Raw genomic sequence first — 20,070 nt, forward strand, 5'->3', positions numbered from 1 at the left:
CCACTCCGTGAAAGACCCAACACAGCAGAAGATCCCTTGGGTTTGATCTTCCACGAAGCTCATGGTCCACCCTAAACTGCATTCGCTGCACAGACCATGGCAGTAGATGCGGATACCTTATGCATGAATGGAAAATTAAAAACTCTCCAGTAATGCGCGACTGTGCTCATCGAGAACAAGACTGTACAACGTATAACGACGCAATGCCCGATCCACAAATGCGAAGGAGACATGACACAGCGACGCACTCCGCTGCTGCTGACGAGGTTATCTGGCTTGACCACCTGAATGTGAAATTGTAGTTGTTTGCTCACCATCTACGTTAGCAGCCGTGCGAAATAATAAGAAGTTGCACATGAGATGATCTCATTACTCTGTGGTGGCCATCCTCTCTGGTTGGTTTCCTCCTTACCCGTTGGTTCTTTCGGTAAAGTCACGTAGGTATAAAATAAAATAAATCACGACGTTTCGGGCACTAACACAAGCGTCCATCATCAAGTGGGAAAGCATGGTCTGCTGCTGAGGCAGACTGCGTCCAAAACGTCGCGATTTTGTTGAAACCTCAATCATTTGATAAACAAATTGAACAAGCTTCTGGATTTGAAGCTTTCGTAACTGCAAGGATTCATTCTCTTTGGTTTTTTCGGTGCCTACGTGACTTTACCGAAAAAACCAAAGAGTATAAATTGAACAAGCACTGAAGCATGAAAAATAAGAATAGCTTTTACCCTTTCTGGCAATAAAACAGGTGTTAAGACGTTCAAATGCCAAATAGAAACCTACTGCAAGAAATCAAGTGGTAAAACCTAATATTATTTTTCATACTTTGATACTGGAAAAAAAGTCCCATTGCATTTGTGTTGTTCGCAGTTTGGTGTTCTCTGGTCCAACACTGGAGAGACTCGGCCCTTGCCTTCCCCCCCCCCTTCTTACCGATACAACCTCTTGCCACGGCGGCTCTCTCGCTTACTTCAGCATTTTCTTGCTGTGGTTATTCCACCTGATGAAGATCGCTTGTGTTGCGATCGAAACCGTCGTGATTTGTTTTATTTGATTTTCTACCCACGTGACTTTACCGAAAGAACCAAAGAGTATGGATTCCTGCAGTCACGAAAGCTTCAAATCAAGTTTCCTCCTGTTGGCTGCCGCTCCGTCGTTAGTCCTGACCAGCGGCCATTATCCCGCGTCGTTAAGTGTCCTGCCCAAGCTCACTTATTTTTAAATCCTTTATATTAAGTTCGCTTGCTTGCTTAGGACCGTGCAAATCTTTCGGTCGTTTTTTAACCCACTTCCTGTGATCCAATCGAGATGACATTTTGCACACAGACTCGTTGTGCGTGACAATGCATTTTTTGAATTTTTTTTCCAAAATTTAACACAGCTTAGGGAAAAATAAATAAATATTTAATTACCAATTTTTAATGCTGCCAGACAATCATCTGACCCATAGGTGGCAGCCATCTCAAGCCAGAGGACGAGAGGACTCTAGCCGCCACGCATATAAAGGATTTATAGTGAAAAACTTTGTTTTTACGGGTTTACTTGTTCTTCACCATTTCCTGGGAAGTGAAAGGGCGCGTGGCACAGTTTGGTGTTTGGTGGCAGCTCTCGTAGAGTGCTGTCATGTCATTACGGTTCGCTACGGTGAGTCCGATGTCGTTTAAAACAACGGCGCTGCTTCGCTTGCGTCATCCCAGCTTCAGCGGTGCCGGGACATCCACCCGGCAACTCACAGATGTTCCCGAATGGGAAAGGGATAACAATCAATGTAATTTCGATTTAAAGCTTTCGTGACTGCAGCGATTCATATTCTTATTTTATTATTTCCCTTCTACGTGACTTTACCGAAAGAACCAAGAATATGAATCATTGTAATGTCTCTAACTTACATTTGTTCGTTGATCTGTGTTTTTTTTGTGTAATTGCAAGCATGCACCACTACCCCTTGTCTCTTTGCACATTTGCAAATAGTAGGTTACGTTTACTTCATTTCGGTCCAGGGGGTTGGTTGACCGTACTTCGTCATGCTGATGAGTGCAGGTTGAAGGGAGCTGGTGATAGACACTGATTTAAAATGTTCTTCTTTACGCACTTGCTATATTGCTATTCATTATTCAAATGTTTTTTTAAATTATGCCAACTTTCTTGTGCTCGCCACTTCGTGTCAGTAATAACTGTCCTAGGTATTCATACAATACTGCGTGTTTTCTTGTTGTGTTCCTCCGAGCATAAATCTTCGCGCGAAAAATTCCAGGCCACCCGCCCCCTCCTCCTACCCTGATTACCAGCTGTTGCCGAAAAACAAATTCCTTTTCCAATGAAGCAGCAGCCGCGAACGCAAATGGGCCCACTGTGCATACTTCAAATTGACTGGTCATACAGATCTCGCATCCAGTGTGCCGGCAGAGCTGCGTTGAAGCTTTGACACGGCGTGGTCCTTATATATAATTAATGTGCAGCGTTGTGCGATGCTGTGTGCATGAAGGACGCTGTATAAAATATGAAAGTGTTATTATTATTACGAGTGATATCCCCACGAGTCAGTCAGCCATTCTTTATTTTTATGTAAATAATGATTTTTGTAAAATTAATGCTCTTTAATAGTGGGGTGGAGCGATAGCGTAATGGTTTGCGCACTGTGCTACAAACCTGGCCACGTGAGTTTGATTTCCGGCCATGGATAAACATCGGTCGCGGGTAGAGTTGCCCTGATATAATTTCATGATTAGATTTTGGTAAGAATTTACATTTCTCATAACCTTGGAATTATATTTGACGTTTTTATTGGATTGTTTTTGCACTTTGCACTTGAAATATAAATGTAGGTTCCCTAAGACATTCACCTGGCGTTCACTCAACATTAGCCTGCTGTAAGCTTTCTAATCTTTACAACGTTACAACCTGTAAGGCTTATAATGTACGTGCGGTCAGCTACGTAAATTATTCAGTGATAAATCACCGAAATGATGGTAGAAACGAGGATTCGTTTCATGGGTGATATCCATGTTCTAAAACTTTAATATTATTGTTAACTTTTAACTGCTGTTATCTCGTGGATATTTTGTCAGGAAATAAAATACTTTTACAATTGAAGTGAGCCGCGGCAATCACGATGTGGAGATATTTTAGCAAAATGGGCTAAAAGATTATGAAGCGTTTGATATCGTGTATGGCAGATCATAAAGATGGCCATACTCCAGCAGTCCAAGCTGTGAGTGGTATCCGAACCAGTTCTGTGACCCCCCCCCACCCCTCCCTTTGCAAACCAAACTAAGCTAAATTTTTACACCATTGGAACCTCCTTTGCCAGTAGCAAAATATGATAATTATATTTTATCTGGCACAGGAGGTTCCAATGGTGTAAATGCTTACCCCGAGCTCTAATACTCTGATGGTGCATTGTCTTTGAGTTGTGCGCCTTTTGGCTTCATCTGGTCCAACACCATGTGAGACTAGGCTCTAAGAAAAGCTGTCTGGGGTGTGGACCAATCAATTTCAAGGACAGTGCATACATTATCAGAGTTGTGTTTTTTGTTTTCATTCCGACTGCAGGTATTGTGGTCAATGCAAACATGACTCCTTGTAAAAAAAGGTGTCAGTTTTGTTGCCAGATAAAAGGGTAAAAAAACAATTATTATATTATTATAAGCTAAAATTATATTCTTGGTTCTTTCGGTAAAGTCGCGTAGTAGGGAAACAATAAAATAATAAAAATAAAACAATAAAATTCTCACGACGTTTCGACTGCAACACAAGCAATCATCATCAAATTTTCTTGCTGTGTTTTTTCACACCTGATGATGATTGCTTGTGTTGCAGTCGAAACGTCGTGAGAATTTCATTGTTTAATATTTTTATTATTTCATTGTTTCCCTTCTACGTGACTTGACCGAAAAACCCAAAAATATGCATCCCTGCAGTCACGAAAGCTCTGAAAAGGGATTATTTCGCTATCTTTTTTGCATACCTCAGCAACAGTTTTCGCTGTTGGTTGTCCCCACCTGGTGACGGATGCTTGTGTTGCGCCCGAAACGTCGCGATTTAATTTAGTTATTTTCATTTTATTATTATTTTTGTTTTCACCTACGTGACTTTACCGAAAGAACCAAAGAGTATTATGGATCCTTGCAGTCACGAAAACTTCTAATCTAGAATTAAGGTGCAGTAGTGTTGGCTGAGATCCCCCAATGTAGGCAACTGCATACTTAGCCACCTAGTATACTCTTGCCTGCTCCTGCAAGTCATTTAACAGGGGCTTTTACAGACCTTGGCATATCACATCACTACCAATGTGGGGGAGTCCTCTCTGTATGTTAACTCCAGATGGTTACCCTCGATTCATACAACTGTCTATAATATTGGTTGTGCAATAGTTTCAAGTTTCGTGTATTAGGTATAGCCCTGTGAGCCACGCGGCTCTTAAGTCGGGTGCAACCGCAACAAACAAAATATGAACACAGAACATCTTAAAGCGACGACGCTTAATAGAAACATCCTCAAATAAAAACCTACTACTATATTTTGCCACTGGTAAAAGAGATCTCATAGTGTAAATGCTTACCCCGAGCTCTCAATACTCTGATATTGCACTGTGTTTGAGTTGTACGCCTTCTGGTGTCATCTGGTCCAACACCAATGGGGACTAGGCTCTAAAGAAAGCCGTCTCGGGTGTGGACCAATCAACTTCAAGGACAGTGCATATTATTATTATTATCATCATTATCAGAGTTGCTTCTTTTTGTTTGCTTTTCTGACTACTTGTGTTGTGGTTATTGCAAACATGATGCCTTGAATAAAGGTGTCAGTTTTGTACCAGTTTAAAAGGGTAAACACCTACTACTATCTGAGGTGGGACAAAGTCATTGTTATGCAAGTCCAAGTCGAGTCTGAAGTCATCAAATTCATGACTCGAGTCTGACTCGAGTCCAAGTCACATGACTCGAGTCCACACCTCAGAGGTGGGACAAAGTCATTGTTATGCAAGTCCAAGTCGAGTCTGAAGTCATCAAATTCATGACTCGAGTCTGAATCGAGTCCAACTCACATGACTCGAGTCCACACCTCAGAGGTGGGACAAAGTCATTGTTATGCAAGTCCAAGTCGAGTCTGAAGTCATCAAATTCATGACTCGAGTCTGACTCGAGTCCAAGTCACATGACTCGAGTCCACATCTCAGAGGTGGGACAAAGTCATTGTTATGCAAGTCCAAGTCGAGTCTGAAGTCATCAAATTCATGACTCGAGTCTGACTCGAGTCCAAGTCACATGACTCGAGTCCACACCTCAGAGGTGGGACAAAGTCATTGTTATGCAAGTCCAAGTCGAGTCTGAAGTCATCAAATTCATGACTCGAGTCTGACTCGAGTCCAAGTCACATGACTCGAGTCCACACCTCAGAGGTGGGACAAAGTCATTGTTATGCAAGTCCAAGTCGAGTCTGAAGTCATCAAATTCATGACTCGAGTCTGACTCGAGTCCAAGTCACATGACTCGAGTCCACACCTCAGAGGTGGGACAAAGTCATTGTTATGCAAGTCCAAGTCGAGTCTGAAGTCATCAAATTCATGACTCGAGTCTGACTCGAGTCCAAGTCACATGACTCGAGTCCACACCTCAGAGGTGGGACAAAGTCATTGTTATGCAAGTCCAAGTCGAGTCTGAAGTCATCAAATTCATGACTCGAGTCTGACTCGAGTCCAAGTCACATGACTCGAGTCCACACCTCAGAGGTGGGACAAAGTCATTGTTATGCAAGTCCAAGTCGAGTCTGAAGTCATCAAATTCATGACTCGAGTCTGACTCGAGTCCAAGTCACATGACTCGAGTCCACACCTCAGAGGTGGGACAAAGTCATTGTTATGCAAGTCCAAGTCGAGTCTGAAGTCATCAAATTCATGACTCGAGTCTGACTCGAGTCCAAGTCACATGACTCGAGTCCACACCTCTGACTACTATATCCTGAAATAAACCGGCAAATATAAAAAAGTATTAAAACGCTGTGTGCAAAAATCCCAATGTGGTGCAAGTCAACAATAAAAACCACAAGACAATTTAGATTAACCATATGTTTTCGAATCACCAAAATAAAGCTATAAAAACAATGTAACAACAGTAATCATTGGAATAAGAATGCACCTGGCATTCAGCAAGTGGTAGCTACGCTTGGCTTGCCATGGAACAAAGACTGTCATTGCATCGCACGCTTTCAGCAGCGCTTATGCGGCCACCTGGAACGCTCTTCCTTCCAATATTAAAGGCACTGCAGCTATGCTTTTTAAAATCTAGATTGAAAACGAATTACTTCATATCTGCTTTTTGTGTTTAGTCTGTTGTCCCCCCCCCCCCCGCATCTTCGATTAGCACGGTTGGCTAGGTACGGTGCGAAAGAAGTTCAACGTACACGCATATATATATATATACACTTGCAGCATGGCAGGATAGACTTTGATGACCAGTGAGTACTTGTTGTGGATGCACAGGTACAATATTTATGGATTAATTTATTCCCTACCGCAGGCTCAGATGGTAAGAGTGTTGCCTGGGTTTACAATGAAGAATAAGTATAACCCGTAAAAACAAAGTTTTTCACTCTAAATCCTTTATATGCGTGGCGGCTAGAGTCCTCTCGTCCTCTGGCTTGAGATGGCTGCCACCTATGGGTCAGATGATTGTCGGCAGTATTAAGCAATTGGTAATTAAATATTTAATTTGTTCCCCCTAAACAGTGTACAATTTTGGAAAACATTTTTCACGAACATTAATTGTCTCGCACAACGAGTCTGTGTGCAAAATGTCAGCTCGATTGGATCACGGGAAGTGGGTTAAAAAACGACCGAAAGATTTGCACGGTCGTAAGCAAGCAAGCACGCAAGCGAACTTAATATAAAGGATTTAAAAAGCAACACAGCCGCGTGAAAAAAATGTAAATTGCGCGAGTAATTTCATGGCGGATCCAAGTACAGTACAAACGTTTGATTTGATTGTCGTGAGCAGGAATGTAATGATTAAATACATTAGTGTTAACGTAATGCTTAAGAAACAATTCGAGTTAGGTAAATGTCAACGGCAGAATGTTTATTTTACGTGTTCCGCGCATCATGCAAATGGCTATCGAATGAAGCCATCGCAATCTTGTAATGATGAGCGCCCACCGACGAGGTTGCTAAAGCACTTTGCAGCGTGGATTCGTATTCATTGGGTTCCAAAAAAGAATCGTTGCGGCCTGTTTTGTTGTTGCTGACTTGATGGCAAATGCAACTTCGGCACGCTGAAACATTCACGAGGTTCTACCATCTGGGTGGGCTCCTACAACAAAAACAACGGCAGCTCTTCTACAAATTGTGACACCAACCTTCGACCCAGTACCTTGTCGATCTAAATTAAGCCGAGTTGACAACGAACGCAGGAGCATTTCGATTATTCAATAAAATCCCAATTGTTGATTTCGATTTAAAGCTTTCGTGACTGCAGGGATTCATCTTCTTGGTTCTTTCGGTAAAGTCACGTAGAAGGGAAATAATAAAATAATAAAAATAAAACATAATAAAATAATTCTCACGACGTTTCGGCCACAACGCAAGCAGCTGTCCTCAGGTGAAGACCAGGTCTGTCGGGGAGACAGCTTGCGTTGTGGCTGAAACGTCATGAGAATTATTTTATTATGTTTTATTTTTATTATTTTATTATTTCCCTTCTGCGTGACTTTACCGAAAGAACCAAGAAGACTGTATTAGATGTACGGAGATTTAAATTAATTGTCCCATTAAAACGAACTAATGAAAGTGTTCCAGGGAAACTAGTTATGTCACACTTAACCACGACTGACAATTTGATTGTTACAATTTGGAGATGAGGATTTAATTCAATAATTGATTAATTTTTCGTCTTGTTTGTGCAGTCTCGTTTGTATTGTCTTGTTGTCCATCTTCTGTGTTGTTCAATCCCGTTTATTTTATGAGCCTAAATGAGTTTTATGAAATTGTAAACGATACATTCATTTGTGCAAGATTCAACGCATTCACTGTGAACACAAGACTATTTTAAAATCTAAGTTGATCATTCTTTACGTGCCTTGTGAAGCTATTAGGGTCAAACCAAAAACATCAATGTGGTGTTGTAGAATGCCCCCTGGTGTCTATTATTTGAAATGTGTTACAGGCGTCATTGTGCTGAGCAGAGTTTGTCGAGGTAGTTACGTTGTGTAAATGTCAATTTGCATTTACAAGTAGTATTGAAGCCAGTTTTAGAATAGGCTATTTAATGTACATCTATGCGAACATTGTTTTAAAGTTTGTTAAGTTTGTTGAACGTACATTCACGTTGATTAAGTGAAGTGGATGCATGGAATGTATTTAATAGTACGTTGGTGCCCTCATTACATGTCCTCTTTCGAGGTTTTGACCACCCCGTTCTGTTATAAGCAGTTCGTATATTTTTTCCTTAACATACAATGTAATTGAGTTTTTTGGAAACATTCGAGTCTTAATTAAATGCACATGCAATCTTAATTTTGGAGCTTTCGTGACTGCAGGAATTATTCTTTGGTTCTTTCGGTAAAGTCACGTATAAAGATAAAATAATAAATTAAATAATAGCATACGACGTTTCGATTGCGGCACAAGCAATCATCATCGGTATAAATGAAATAGCAACAAAAATCTAACCAGAAAACTATAGACAGACATATAAGCAGACAGATATCACCAAGATACATAGCACATGCAATATCATTGTGTCATGAACTAGCCTGCAATTCGGTGGCATATTCGTTCCTACTGTCATGTGCCGGCACATTTTGCAAATACGTTCTGGATTTGGCCCGAACGCGGCACACAATATCCCATTCGCAATTTGTCACGACCATGAGGGTGTTTAATGTTCACCTTGTAATGTATGACGCACTCCGCTGGCGCACCGCATTATTACTCGGGAGAAGTTTTTTTCTGTGTGAAGTATAGGTACTTACATTTTCCAGCTGCCTGTTTGTGTAAGAATTAATGTGAATTTCTGTATGACAGAGGTATGCTCTAATTACAGTGGTGTGAGTTTAACACGTCGTAAGCTTTCGCGACCAATAGTTTCCATAATAGAGGTTTTTGGGTTAGATCGTGTAAATATAAATGTGTCGTTAAACCCACCATCACCATCCGACGCAGACAATTGGTACGGTGTGTCATGTCAACAAAACGTGCCAATTCGATACTATTGTTGCCAGATAGAAGGGTAAAGAACCAATTATCATATTTTTACTGGCAAATGAGGTCCCCATAATTCGATACTAGTTCAGCACATCGGTGTGTTGGAGGTTTACTCTATAACACAGCATTCTGCTGAACTAGTAACGAATTGCCACTTTTTGTTTACGTGGCAAATCTTAATAATTGGCTGTGTCAGGTGGTGGCGGGTTTAACGACACATTTATATTTACGGCATCTAACTCAAGAAGCTCTATGACAGTCGTGATCGTTTTCTTAAATTTTCACTTTGCATTATTCCAGTGTTACTCGTTGAAGATTGAAAACGAACTAAATATCTCAAATTTTACTGAGTAAGCATTACTGAGCTATAACGCTCTTTTTCAGAAGCGACCTAGTCACACTTGATAGCTCAACGATGTGGCTTATCACGTGGAAATGTTTCACCGACAAATACTCTTAAACGCGTGACGTTGATTCTTAATGTGCAAGGAAATACCAGAAGGCCCGGAGAAAAATCTACGCGTACCACGGGGACAACATGCAAACTGCATATGTACAAGCGTCAGGGTTGGGATCAAACCCACGAACTCCTGTATACCAGGCGAGGCATTTTGACCGCAAGTGTTGTGGTTAATGCAAACATGATCCCTTGTATAAAGGTGTCAGTTTCGTTGCCAGGTAAAAGGGTAAAAACCTATTATTATATCTTGCTACTGGCAAAGGAGGTCTCATAATGTACATGCTTACCCCGAGCTCTCAATACTCTGATGGTGCGTTGTCTTTGAGTTGTGTGCCTTTTGGCGTCATCTGGTCCAACACCAAGTGAGACTGGGCTCTAAGAAAAGCTGTCTCGGGTGTGGACCAATCAATTTCAAGGACAGTGCATACATTATCAGAGTTGTCTTTTTGTTTGCATTTTGACCGCAAGTGTTGCGGTTAATGCAAACATGATTCTTTGTATAAAGGTGTTAGTTTCGTTGCCAGGTAAAAGGGTAGAAACCTATTACTACATCTTGGTACCCGCAAAGGAGGTCTCATAATGTAAATGCTTACCCCGAGCTCTCAATACTCTGATGGTGCGTTGTCTTTGAGTTGTGTGCCTTTTGGCGTCATCTGGTCCAACACCATGTGAGACTGGGCTATAAGAAAAGCTGTCTCGGGTGTGGACCAATCAATTTCAAGGACAGTGCACACATTATCAGAGTTGTCTTTTTGTTTGCATTTTGACCGCAAGTGTTGTGGTTAATGCAAACATGATCCCTTGTATAAAGGTGTCAGTTTCGTTGCCAGGTAAAAGGGTAACAACCTATTACTTTAACCAGGCGAGGTAGTTAACTTCTCACCACCATGGGGGTGCCATGGTGGTGAGATGTGATAATAGTGGACAACCGGATAACCTTCTGGTTAGTGAACTTGCTGCCGAGGCGACAATTGTTTACATGCACACAATTACCTTGTGTGTCACGTTTCTCATTAATAGGTGCCTTGTAACAGAACTCACTCTGAATGTTTATATTGCCAAACGGAGAACGCGTGTGTGACGCTTCCAGGGTCTGTCTACCTGCATAATTATGCTTTCAGCGCACCTCCCCTGCCTCTGCTTTCTTATCCAGATGAACAGTGGTGAGCTCATAGTGGAAAATGAAAGTAACTGTGCAGTTCTTGTTTCTTCCGTGGTACATTTGCACACCGGTGCATACGTTTAACAGATTTCGATTTAAAGCTTTCGTGACTGCAGGGATTCATCTTGTTGGTTCTTTCTACGTGACTTTACCGAAAGAACCAAGAAGATGTTTAACAGATTGCCAAAGCTCACAGCTGCATCTGCTGACATTGTTTTCTCCGTCGCTCCTTTGGGGCCCATTGTCATTGTGGTTTATAGGTTGGACGATTTGATATCTGTTGGGGGTAAAATGTGGGGTCACCTTTCACCTCTTCTGAGATGTCTGGCCAGTGCAGAAGAGTGGGATAAAATACCCCCCTTTCGAGGAGCTTTCGGGAGCCGCTGTTGTGGGTGGAGTTCATTTTGGCGACAGGGGCACGATGCAGAAGTTGGATGGCTGAAACTTTTACCATGGCCGTTTTCTGGAGCCATGCCACACTCCGTCTTGTCACGTGTTTGTATACAAAACACTTACCGGCAAAGCTTTCCGCCAAAAATGAGATGTATAAAGAAGAAAAAAAAACACACTGAGCTGCGTCTAGCAATTGAATTACATTGTTGAGGCTAATTGGATAAAAAAAAAGTCTTATCTCTTTTATATTTCCACACAAGTGCAGAACAAAAATGGGAATGAAGGGGAAAAATCAAATTAACCTGGCCGTTCCGAACCTGTCATGGCATTGTGTGCTTCATTTCACACTCGCAACACATCCTATGCTGAGCGTGCAAGAACATGAGCACACGCACATTGATGTTGTAATGATTATTATTTTAAAATAAACGAAATCCCAAGAAGGCATCGTGGCGCAGTGCTCTTAAGAGCCATGTGTTCTCATTAGCTGCCGAAGCCGAGCTTAACGCGTTTAGGATTGTTCCCATTCAGTTAATCAACCAAAACTAAGGCGATCTGTTACCGAGAGTAGCAGGTAAAATGTTCCAAGCTGGCCTGGATGGCTGCCTCGATTCTTTAGTTTCTGTTTCGATCCCACAATTACCTTTGCTCACGGGAGAATGTGGCAGCCGTCACGGCTTCACGCGGTATATCCAAAACAAATATTTAGATTGTTCTTTAAACAAAACCGCGAATGATTTGAATACACTAGTGGGCTTGCGACAAATGCTGACATATCTTTCGATTTAAAGCTTTCGTGACTGCAGGGATTCATCTTCTTGGTTCTTTCGGTAAAGTCACATAGAAGGGAAGTAATAAAATAATAAAAATAAAACATAAAATAATTCTCACGACGTTTCGGCCACAACGCAAGCAGCCGTCCTCAGGTGCTTGCGTTGTGGCCAAAACATCGTGAGAATTATTTTATTATGTTTTATTTTTATTATTTTATTACTTCCCTTCTACGTGACTTTACCGAAAGAACCAAGAAGATGAATCCCTGCAGTCACGAAAGCTTTACATCGTAGTTTAGTTTACTCTCTCACCTTTTCACCTCTGCTCTTGACCTTCTCACCTCGACCACTCTTGGCCACTCACCCACCTCTTTCTCTCGCCCTCTGGTTATGATGTACTCTGCGAATGTTCATTAGGTGCAGCTCACTTCTCCCAAATGGGTACGAACGGCAAAGATTACACACCACTTTTCAGTACAACCGTCAAACTGTAGCCATTCCATTTCCACAGCTTTGTATTCATGAAACTAGCGATGTACCAACAGTGCAGTCGTTCTGGCTTTGAGCGTGACAGAAGGGCAGTGTTAAAACAGCTGTTGCCATGTGCACGCCTCACAGAAATACGCCTTTCTTTGTTTCCCACTGATGTCACGGGGTCATGTTCCAGGCGAAATGTGCCTGTGCGGGCAGTTGTTCTATAGAAGATCAGCTTACAGCTGTGTCCTTAATAATTCCGTATTCTCTGTTATATGTCACTTGGAAAAGTAAGATGCCTACCACATGTTTCTTTAAAGTAGAGGGGAAAAGTGTGCCTCATCTGGAGAATATGGTGAAAGTAGTTTTTTTTGTTATTAATTTTTAAGTCCAATCACTGCCAATTTCCGTTTAAAATTCCACGCACTGTCCGGTTGTTTTACATTAAGATTTGAGCTACGCTTGCGTGCTTGCGACCCTACAGCCTGGCCTTGTCGACTATCATAAGTCAAGCAGGGTGGCCCTCATCAGTGCATGGATAGGTGTTATGAAAACTAAGAATAGGTTTTACCCCTTGCAGGAAATAAAACAGGAGGTGTTAGGATGTTCGAATGCCAAATGGAAACCTTTTGCAAGGAATCAAGTCTGCATTAATCACACGTGCTTGTGGTGAACATGCAAACAAACACGCTCTGATAATATATGGGCATTGTCTTTGAAAGTGATTGGCCTACACCAGAGACAGCCTTTTTTAGGGCCTAGTCTCACCACTGTCAGACCAGAGAACGTCAAAAGGCGAACAATACAAACACAATGCACGTATCAGAGCATTGATAGCTCGGGGTGAGCAGCTATCATGGGGCCTTTTTAAAATCCTTTTTATTAAGTTCGCTTGCTTGCTTGCACGCTTACGACCGTGCAAATGTTTCAGTCGTTTTTTAACCCACTTCCCGTGATCCAATCGAGCTGACATTTTGCACACAGACTCGTTGTGCGTGACAATGAATTTTCGTGATGTTTTTTTCCCACATTTTTACACTTTTTAGGATTTTTTAAAAAATATTTAATTACCAATTGCTTAATGGTGGCAGGCAATCATCTGACCCATAGGTGGCAGCCATCTCAAGCCAGAGGACGAGAGGACTCTAGCCGCCACGCATATAAAGGATTTATAGTAAAAAACTTTGTTTTTACGGGTTAATTTTTTTCCAGTATCAAAGTATGAGAAATAAGCACAGGTTTTACCCTTTCTGGCAATAAAACAGGAGTCGTTAGGATATTCAAACACCAAATGGATAGGTATTTTTGGGGCAGGAAAATAATGTGATGTATTCGGAGTGTACCGTACGGTGTCACCACACCCTTCTTCACCCTAGCCGAACAAACGTCCCATCTACCTATGCATGGCATGGACAGAAATCGCAGCGGCAAATGTGAGCAAAAAAAAAAGTGGGCGGTGTATTAATGTAGCTGCCGGCGTTATTGTGTAAGAAACCTCTTGAGGCAACAGGTCATTGAGAGAGAAGGCTGGTGGGATAGACCCGTGTATTTGGTGAACCATTTCAGCGTATGTCTGCGTATTGAACTTTTTTCGCACTTTGGTATGTAGCTTAGTGCTAATCGGAGGTGTGCAGTGTTGAGTCTGGGTAGTGTGAGTCTATGGGCAGTACGTACGTGTACTGTCTGAACTTCTGTTCACACCGTACGTAGCCAACCGTGCTAATTGGCTCGTAGAATATAAGTTATTTATAATACTAGATCCTTCCTGTTACCATGCTCTTCTGCTGCCTTTGTGTCCTACGAATGTGTGCGGAGTAATCGTTCTGGCACGAAGCTGGGATCTACCCGACCTGGGTCGGATTCCTATCATTGCACAAAAAATACAAATTGGAATCTGAACCTTGCCTCTTGCCTCCCTCCCTTAGGTAAACGGAGCATAAAATAAAGACTTGATGCGGTGAAATAAGACCTTGGCACTAGATGGACATCAGAACTAGAGTGATAACATTTGATGCTCGTGATGTTGGTCTTAATCCACGGTGTGCACCATCATGGCCTCGGTGCTCGTGCAGAGCACTTGACCCTGACACTTGGTTCAAATAAACAAACACATTCCTCCTGCGGAGGGAGCTGGTAGGAACGTTGGGTTGCTCGGTCAATGGCCAGGGTCAACGGCGGCGTGGTGTATTTCGCAAATATGATCGACTGTGAGGGCGGGCACAAGCCGGCGTGAGTAGGTTAAACGTTGAGTTTTATAAGGGCACCACGGGGTGACCAGCCCCTCCCCACCCAGCCGCTCCCTACCCTCCCCACCCAGCCCCTCCCCACCCTCCCCTCCCCACCCAGCCCCTCCCCACCCTCCCTGCACGATGGACGGACACAATAATCCTCTGTGGGCTGGTGTAACCAGAGGTTCCTACCAGCATTATGTATTGTGCTTTGGGGATGTATATCCGGACTGTTTATTTTTCTATGGTGGAGGTGAAAACAACCGTGAATGAATGAATGAACGAATCCCCTGCTCATCAATAATCCTTTGCACTCTCAAAGTATTTTCTTGCAGTTTGTTGTTTTTTCCTTCTTCCCCCACCCATCCCATAAAACAAGTAAAGAGGAATCGAAGCCAACCAGGTAAAAAAAATTGTTGCACTTCAAATCATAATTGCACAATGCAGACTTCCGTTTTCTTTTTTATTTCAGGTACTTGGAGACGTACGAAAAGGTCCACCACTTTGGGGAGGAAGACGATGAATTCCAGGGAAGCTCGCGGCCGCAAACTCCCGTGGGCGGCATCTCCTACACATACAATTACCAGCAGCACAATGTTCCCGGTGAGAGCCGTCCACAGAGTTGTGAATGCTTTTAAAAAAAAATACACCGTGTTGGAACGAGACTACGGGCCGCGTTTGTTTTGCTAAATTTCTCTTCAGGTTTTATTTATAGTTTTGATGGATTTCTTGCAGTTTTTTTTTACCGTTACTTTGTTATGTTGTCACTTGCAAAAAAAATAATTGCCAATTTATTTTTGCAAATCTTTAACAGGCAATGCAAAATAATGTGTTTGGACTAATAATAGTGTCCAAATGCGATCACGTTGAAAACGCTGTGCGAGTTTTGTCGGTAAGAGGGGCACGCACTTCAAGATAATCTGGGCAAAAAAGTAGACAGGATGGTAAAAGATGTGAGTTGAAACAATTTGTGGAAAGACTCCATCGGAGAGACCTCGACGAAGTTGTTGAGCGCTGTACTTGAACGTGGAAAATATCTCAAAATTATGGAAAGTCGAGGGACAGAAATTGCAGACAAGTCGGACAGCAGCAGAAACGGAGTGGTGCGTCATTTGAGTGATGGTTAACCGGGGGTTTTAACGGACTACCTTGGTGGCTGCATCGGAGGGGATTAGAATAAGAGAGGAGAGGTAAAGGGGAACGGTTTACAGGGGTTATACTTTGATTTAAAGCTTTCGTGACTGCAGGGATTCATTTTCTTGGTTCTTTCGGTAAAGTCACGTAGAAGGGAAATAATAAAATAATAATTCCAAAGAACCAAGACTAGGACTTATACTCTTTGATTCTTTCGGTAAAGTCACGTAGGTATAAAATAATTTTTGCCCACTTCAGCAATTGTTTATTGCTGTGGTTGTTTCCACCTGATGACAGGCACTTGTGTTGCGCCCGAAACGTCGTGATTTAATTTATTTTCTACCTACGTGACTTTACCGAAAGAACCAAAGAGTATGGATTCCTGCAGTCACGAAAACTTCAAATCTAGATTAGCAGGGGTTAGTTTTGCGGAGAATGTTAACTTCATGTTGGTACCAGTTTGCTGTGGTCTATATTGTTCTGACATGAATGGGCTGTATGTGAAAAGGGGTACGTGTTAAAGAAGTTTGATATTTTTTACGTGCTTTAGTTGTAAATGGTTGGCACAGTAGGGGCACAGGTGGTGCATTGGCCAGTCATCTCAGTTAGTCAACCCATGGTACCTGGGTCTGTCCCCGTGTTCTCCTGCCATTGGGCTTTGCACACTTCACGTGGCCTTAAAGTGCATACAGCCTGGCACAAGCACCATGGTGATGTCCGCCACCACTTCGTAATGATTCAACTGTGGCAACGGTGGAAATTATTTTGTTGCACGTTCCTTCTTTTGGCTGCCAGTCTGCCATTAGTCTTTCACACGAGCCATTATCCCATCTAGGGATGTGTCCAGCCCAATCTTCCATGTATTTTTTATTATTGTAAAATAAATGTGTACTATCCTAGCTTCAAAGAAAATGCCAAAGCATTGTTTGGAAGGAGGGTTACCTCTCTGTGAGCAGTTCTCTGAAGTCAGTTTTGGGAAAGAGCCTAGTAACGGTAGGTTAAAACTTAAAGCGTCAGCTGTTTAAAGGGTGTTATTCAAAAGTCTATAACGATATTAAAGTACCGCCATACAGTAGTGGTGACACTGGTAACATACAGAACTAAACGTGTTGGCGATCTCGCTCTGATAAGCTCCGTATACGGCTCAATGTTGATCAGGTGTAGGATGTACTACTGCAGTGCTACACCATTCGCCCAAATAAGGCGTATGAGCCCCTTAATTAGTCATCGTGCATTGTGTCCGTGCCGCAGCCTACGCTCGCTCCCTCCGAAATCGCTCCCTCTGAAATACGTTGAGGTGGCACGCAAGCCACAGAGTGGAAACTGCCACATTAAACCATTCAAGAAATGGGTAACCGATGATTGACGGGGTTAAAACTGCAAGTCAAACGCTTCCGTGTCATCCTTTTGACCTTTGGAATAGCCACATTTTAATCGGTTTGACACGACTTCGCAATGCCCAATGCAATCTCCAGAGCGCTGCGTGATGCCAATGAGAGCTCTCTGCTGGGACAAAAGGCCAGCCGGGTTCTGACTATAATAAAAAAGTATGCGGCCCTTGCCCCACCATCTTCTCCAACCATTATTTAAACGGAGTGGTAGCTCCTGCAATCTCTCATTTACTTGATACAGCTGTCGTGGCTGTGACGGTACCACCTGAAGACGGAAGCTTGTGTTGCCTCCGAAACGTCGTGATTTTTATTTTTTATTTTATTTTACTTTTTTATGTTTTTTACCTACGTGACTTTACCGAAAAAAACCTAAGAATATAATGAAGCGCTTTCCATTTGTTTAACCTTTACTGGGCGTTCGTCAATGAAACGAATTCCAGGTTGCAAATAAACAACATGGCTTAATGAGTAAATGTGCTGCTAACGTGCAGAAAGTGTCTTGTGTATATAGCCCAAGGGATTAGTGTGAGTGCTGCCTGTCTTTTTATAATGATGTTTTTAAGGAAATATGCACAAATTTATCAACGTGCAGCTGTGAAACTTGCTTCCTGCTGCCAACTGTTTTGAGTGACATGCAACATTATTGCTTGTAATATTAAGAAAAAGCCGGAGAAAATTTGAACTACAAATTTGAATTATAACAATTCAATGTTTTATCATGGAACCTTTTTTCCCAGTATCAAAGTATGAAAAATAAGAATTGGTTTTACCCTTTAAGATGTGCAAACGCCAAATAGATTACTTTGCAAGGAATCAAGTCTGCATTAACGACACGTACTTGTGGTGAACATGCAAACAAAGAAGCTTGATACGTCGTGATAATTTTATTTTATTATGTTTTCTTTTTATTATTTATTATTTCCCTTCTACGTGACTTTACCGAAAGAACCAAGAAGATGAATCCCTGCAGTCACGAAAGCTTTAAATCGAAGCTTTGATAATTTTTGCATTGTCTCTCAAACTGATTGGCCTACACCAGAGACAGCCTTCTTTATCTTGATCTGAAGCTTTCGTGACTGCAGGAATCCATACTCTTTGGTTCTTTCGGTAAAGTCACGTAGGTAGAAATCAAATAGAACAAATCACGACGGTTTCGATCGCAACACGAGCGATCTTCATCCGGTGGAACAACCACAGCAAGAAAATGCTGAAGTAGATTAGAGAGGCGCCATGGCAAGAGGTTTTATCGGTAAGAAGGGGGGGAAGGCAAGGGCCGAGTCTCAACAGTGTTGGACCAGAGAAGACCAAACTGCGAACAGCACAAACACAATGGGACCTTTTTTCCAGTATCAAAGTATGAAAAATAATATTAGGTTTTACCACTTGATTTCTTGCAGTAGGTTTCTATTTGGCATTTGAACGTCTTAACACCTGTTTTATTGCCAGAAAGGGTAAAAGCTATTCTTATTTTTCATGCTTCAATGCTTGTTCAATTTATACTCTTTGGTTTTTTCGGTAAAGTCACGTAGGTATCGAAAAAAACAAATAGTATGATTCCTGGCAGTCACGAACGCTTCAAATCCAGAAGCTTGTTCAATTTGTTTATCAAATGATTGAGATTTCAACAAACATTTTTTACTTGTTGCAGATATGCATGAAATAGTACAAATATATTTTTGCATGTGAGTAATGAAAGAAAGTATAGTTATTTTTACATACGCACATGTGTTCTTCCACTTCACTTGTACACGCAGCCATGCTGTAACTTCTCCTGACTTATAAAATGCATGTCAGGGAGGCTGGGAATATGGATACAATATGAATATGACTACGAATAAGGCTACAATTTATGGTGCACCAGCCTGACATATTCAACTAAAGCAAGGCGATTGTAGTAATCATCAATCTGAAATTCCCCTCCATCAACAGGCTTGTATAGACCCAGAACCCATTGGCGTGCCCCGAATTTTCGTCGTGTCATTCGGAGTACGAGAACGACCCATTGCTCACTGCGAAGTGATGTTCACGGTGCTTTGTTTATGAGGTGGCGTCAATAACGCCTGGCGTCGCTGTGCGTCGACAAGAGAGGAGGTGACGGTGAGAACTGTGGTCAAATTGTCATTTTGGAAACCAGTGCAGCCGCGTTGCCGCTTTGTGCTGAGCGACGTGTGGTTGGTTGCTTTCCGCAGACCACATGAGGCAAGGGAACGGGCTGTCGACGGAGCTGCTGCCGGCGAGCGAGTACCGCAAGCTGGCACTCTCGCTCCTTTCGGGCCTGCCCAACGAGGTGGACTTTGCGGTCAACGTGTGCACCCTGCTGTCGCACGAGGGCCGGCGTGCCATGCACTTGGATCGCGACCCCCGCCTCGTGGCGCTGCTGCTTGCGCATGCCGGCGTCTTCGACGACAGTGAGTACGGGAAGACCGCCCGGTGCCCCCTTCCTTACCTGGTGCCTCCTTACCCGCCCGGTGCCCCCATACATTTTATGTTACCAGGTAAGGCCCACTGAGTGAGCTATGTAGTGCTTTTTCAGAAGTGACCTGGCCACAAGTGATTGCTCAACGATGCGGCTTATCACGTGGAAATGTATAGCAGCCAAAAACTGTAAACGCATGTGGATTCTAAATGTGGAGGGGAAAACCGGAGGACCCAGAGAAAAATCTGCGACCACGGGGAGAGAGTATAACATGCAAACTCCAAATATACAGGGGTCAGGGTCTGGATCGAACTCACAACCTCCTGTATACCAGGCGAGGGAGCTAACATCTCGCCACCTGTGTGCCCAATGTTAATGTGCCGCAGAGTTCGCAATGTTGACCACTGCTGATTGGTACACGCAGCGATAGCCAATCGGTGTTG

At 42.6% G+C, this 20,070-nt stretch overlaps 1 protein-coding gene across 2 annotated transcripts in view; it reads left to right on the top strand.

Annotated features, from left to right (window-relative positions):
- Window positions 1-20,070, top strand: part of ARID2 (AT-rich interaction domain 2) — a 118,244-nt gene that overhangs the window by 69,311 nt on the left and 28,863 nt on the right. For both annotated transcript variants that reach the window (XM_061550837.1, XM_061550847.1), the window contains exons 5-6: window positions 15,159-15,289; window positions 19,401-19,619. In XM_061550837.1, coding sequence (XP_061406821.1) covers window positions 15,159-15,289; window positions 19,401-19,619 — 350 coding nt within the window. The remainder of the gene's footprint in view (window positions 1-15,158; window positions 15,290-19,400; window positions 19,620-20,070) is intronic.

The sequence above is a fragment of the Lethenteron reissneri genome, chromosome 2, assembly GCF_015708825.2.
Source record: "Lethenteron reissneri isolate LAM-NWPU_2019-01 chromosome 2, ASM1570882v1, whole genome shotgun sequence".
Classification (NCBI taxonomy): Eukaryota; Metazoa; Chordata; class Hyperoartia; order Petromyzontiformes; family Petromyzontidae; genus Lethenteron; species Lethenteron reissneri.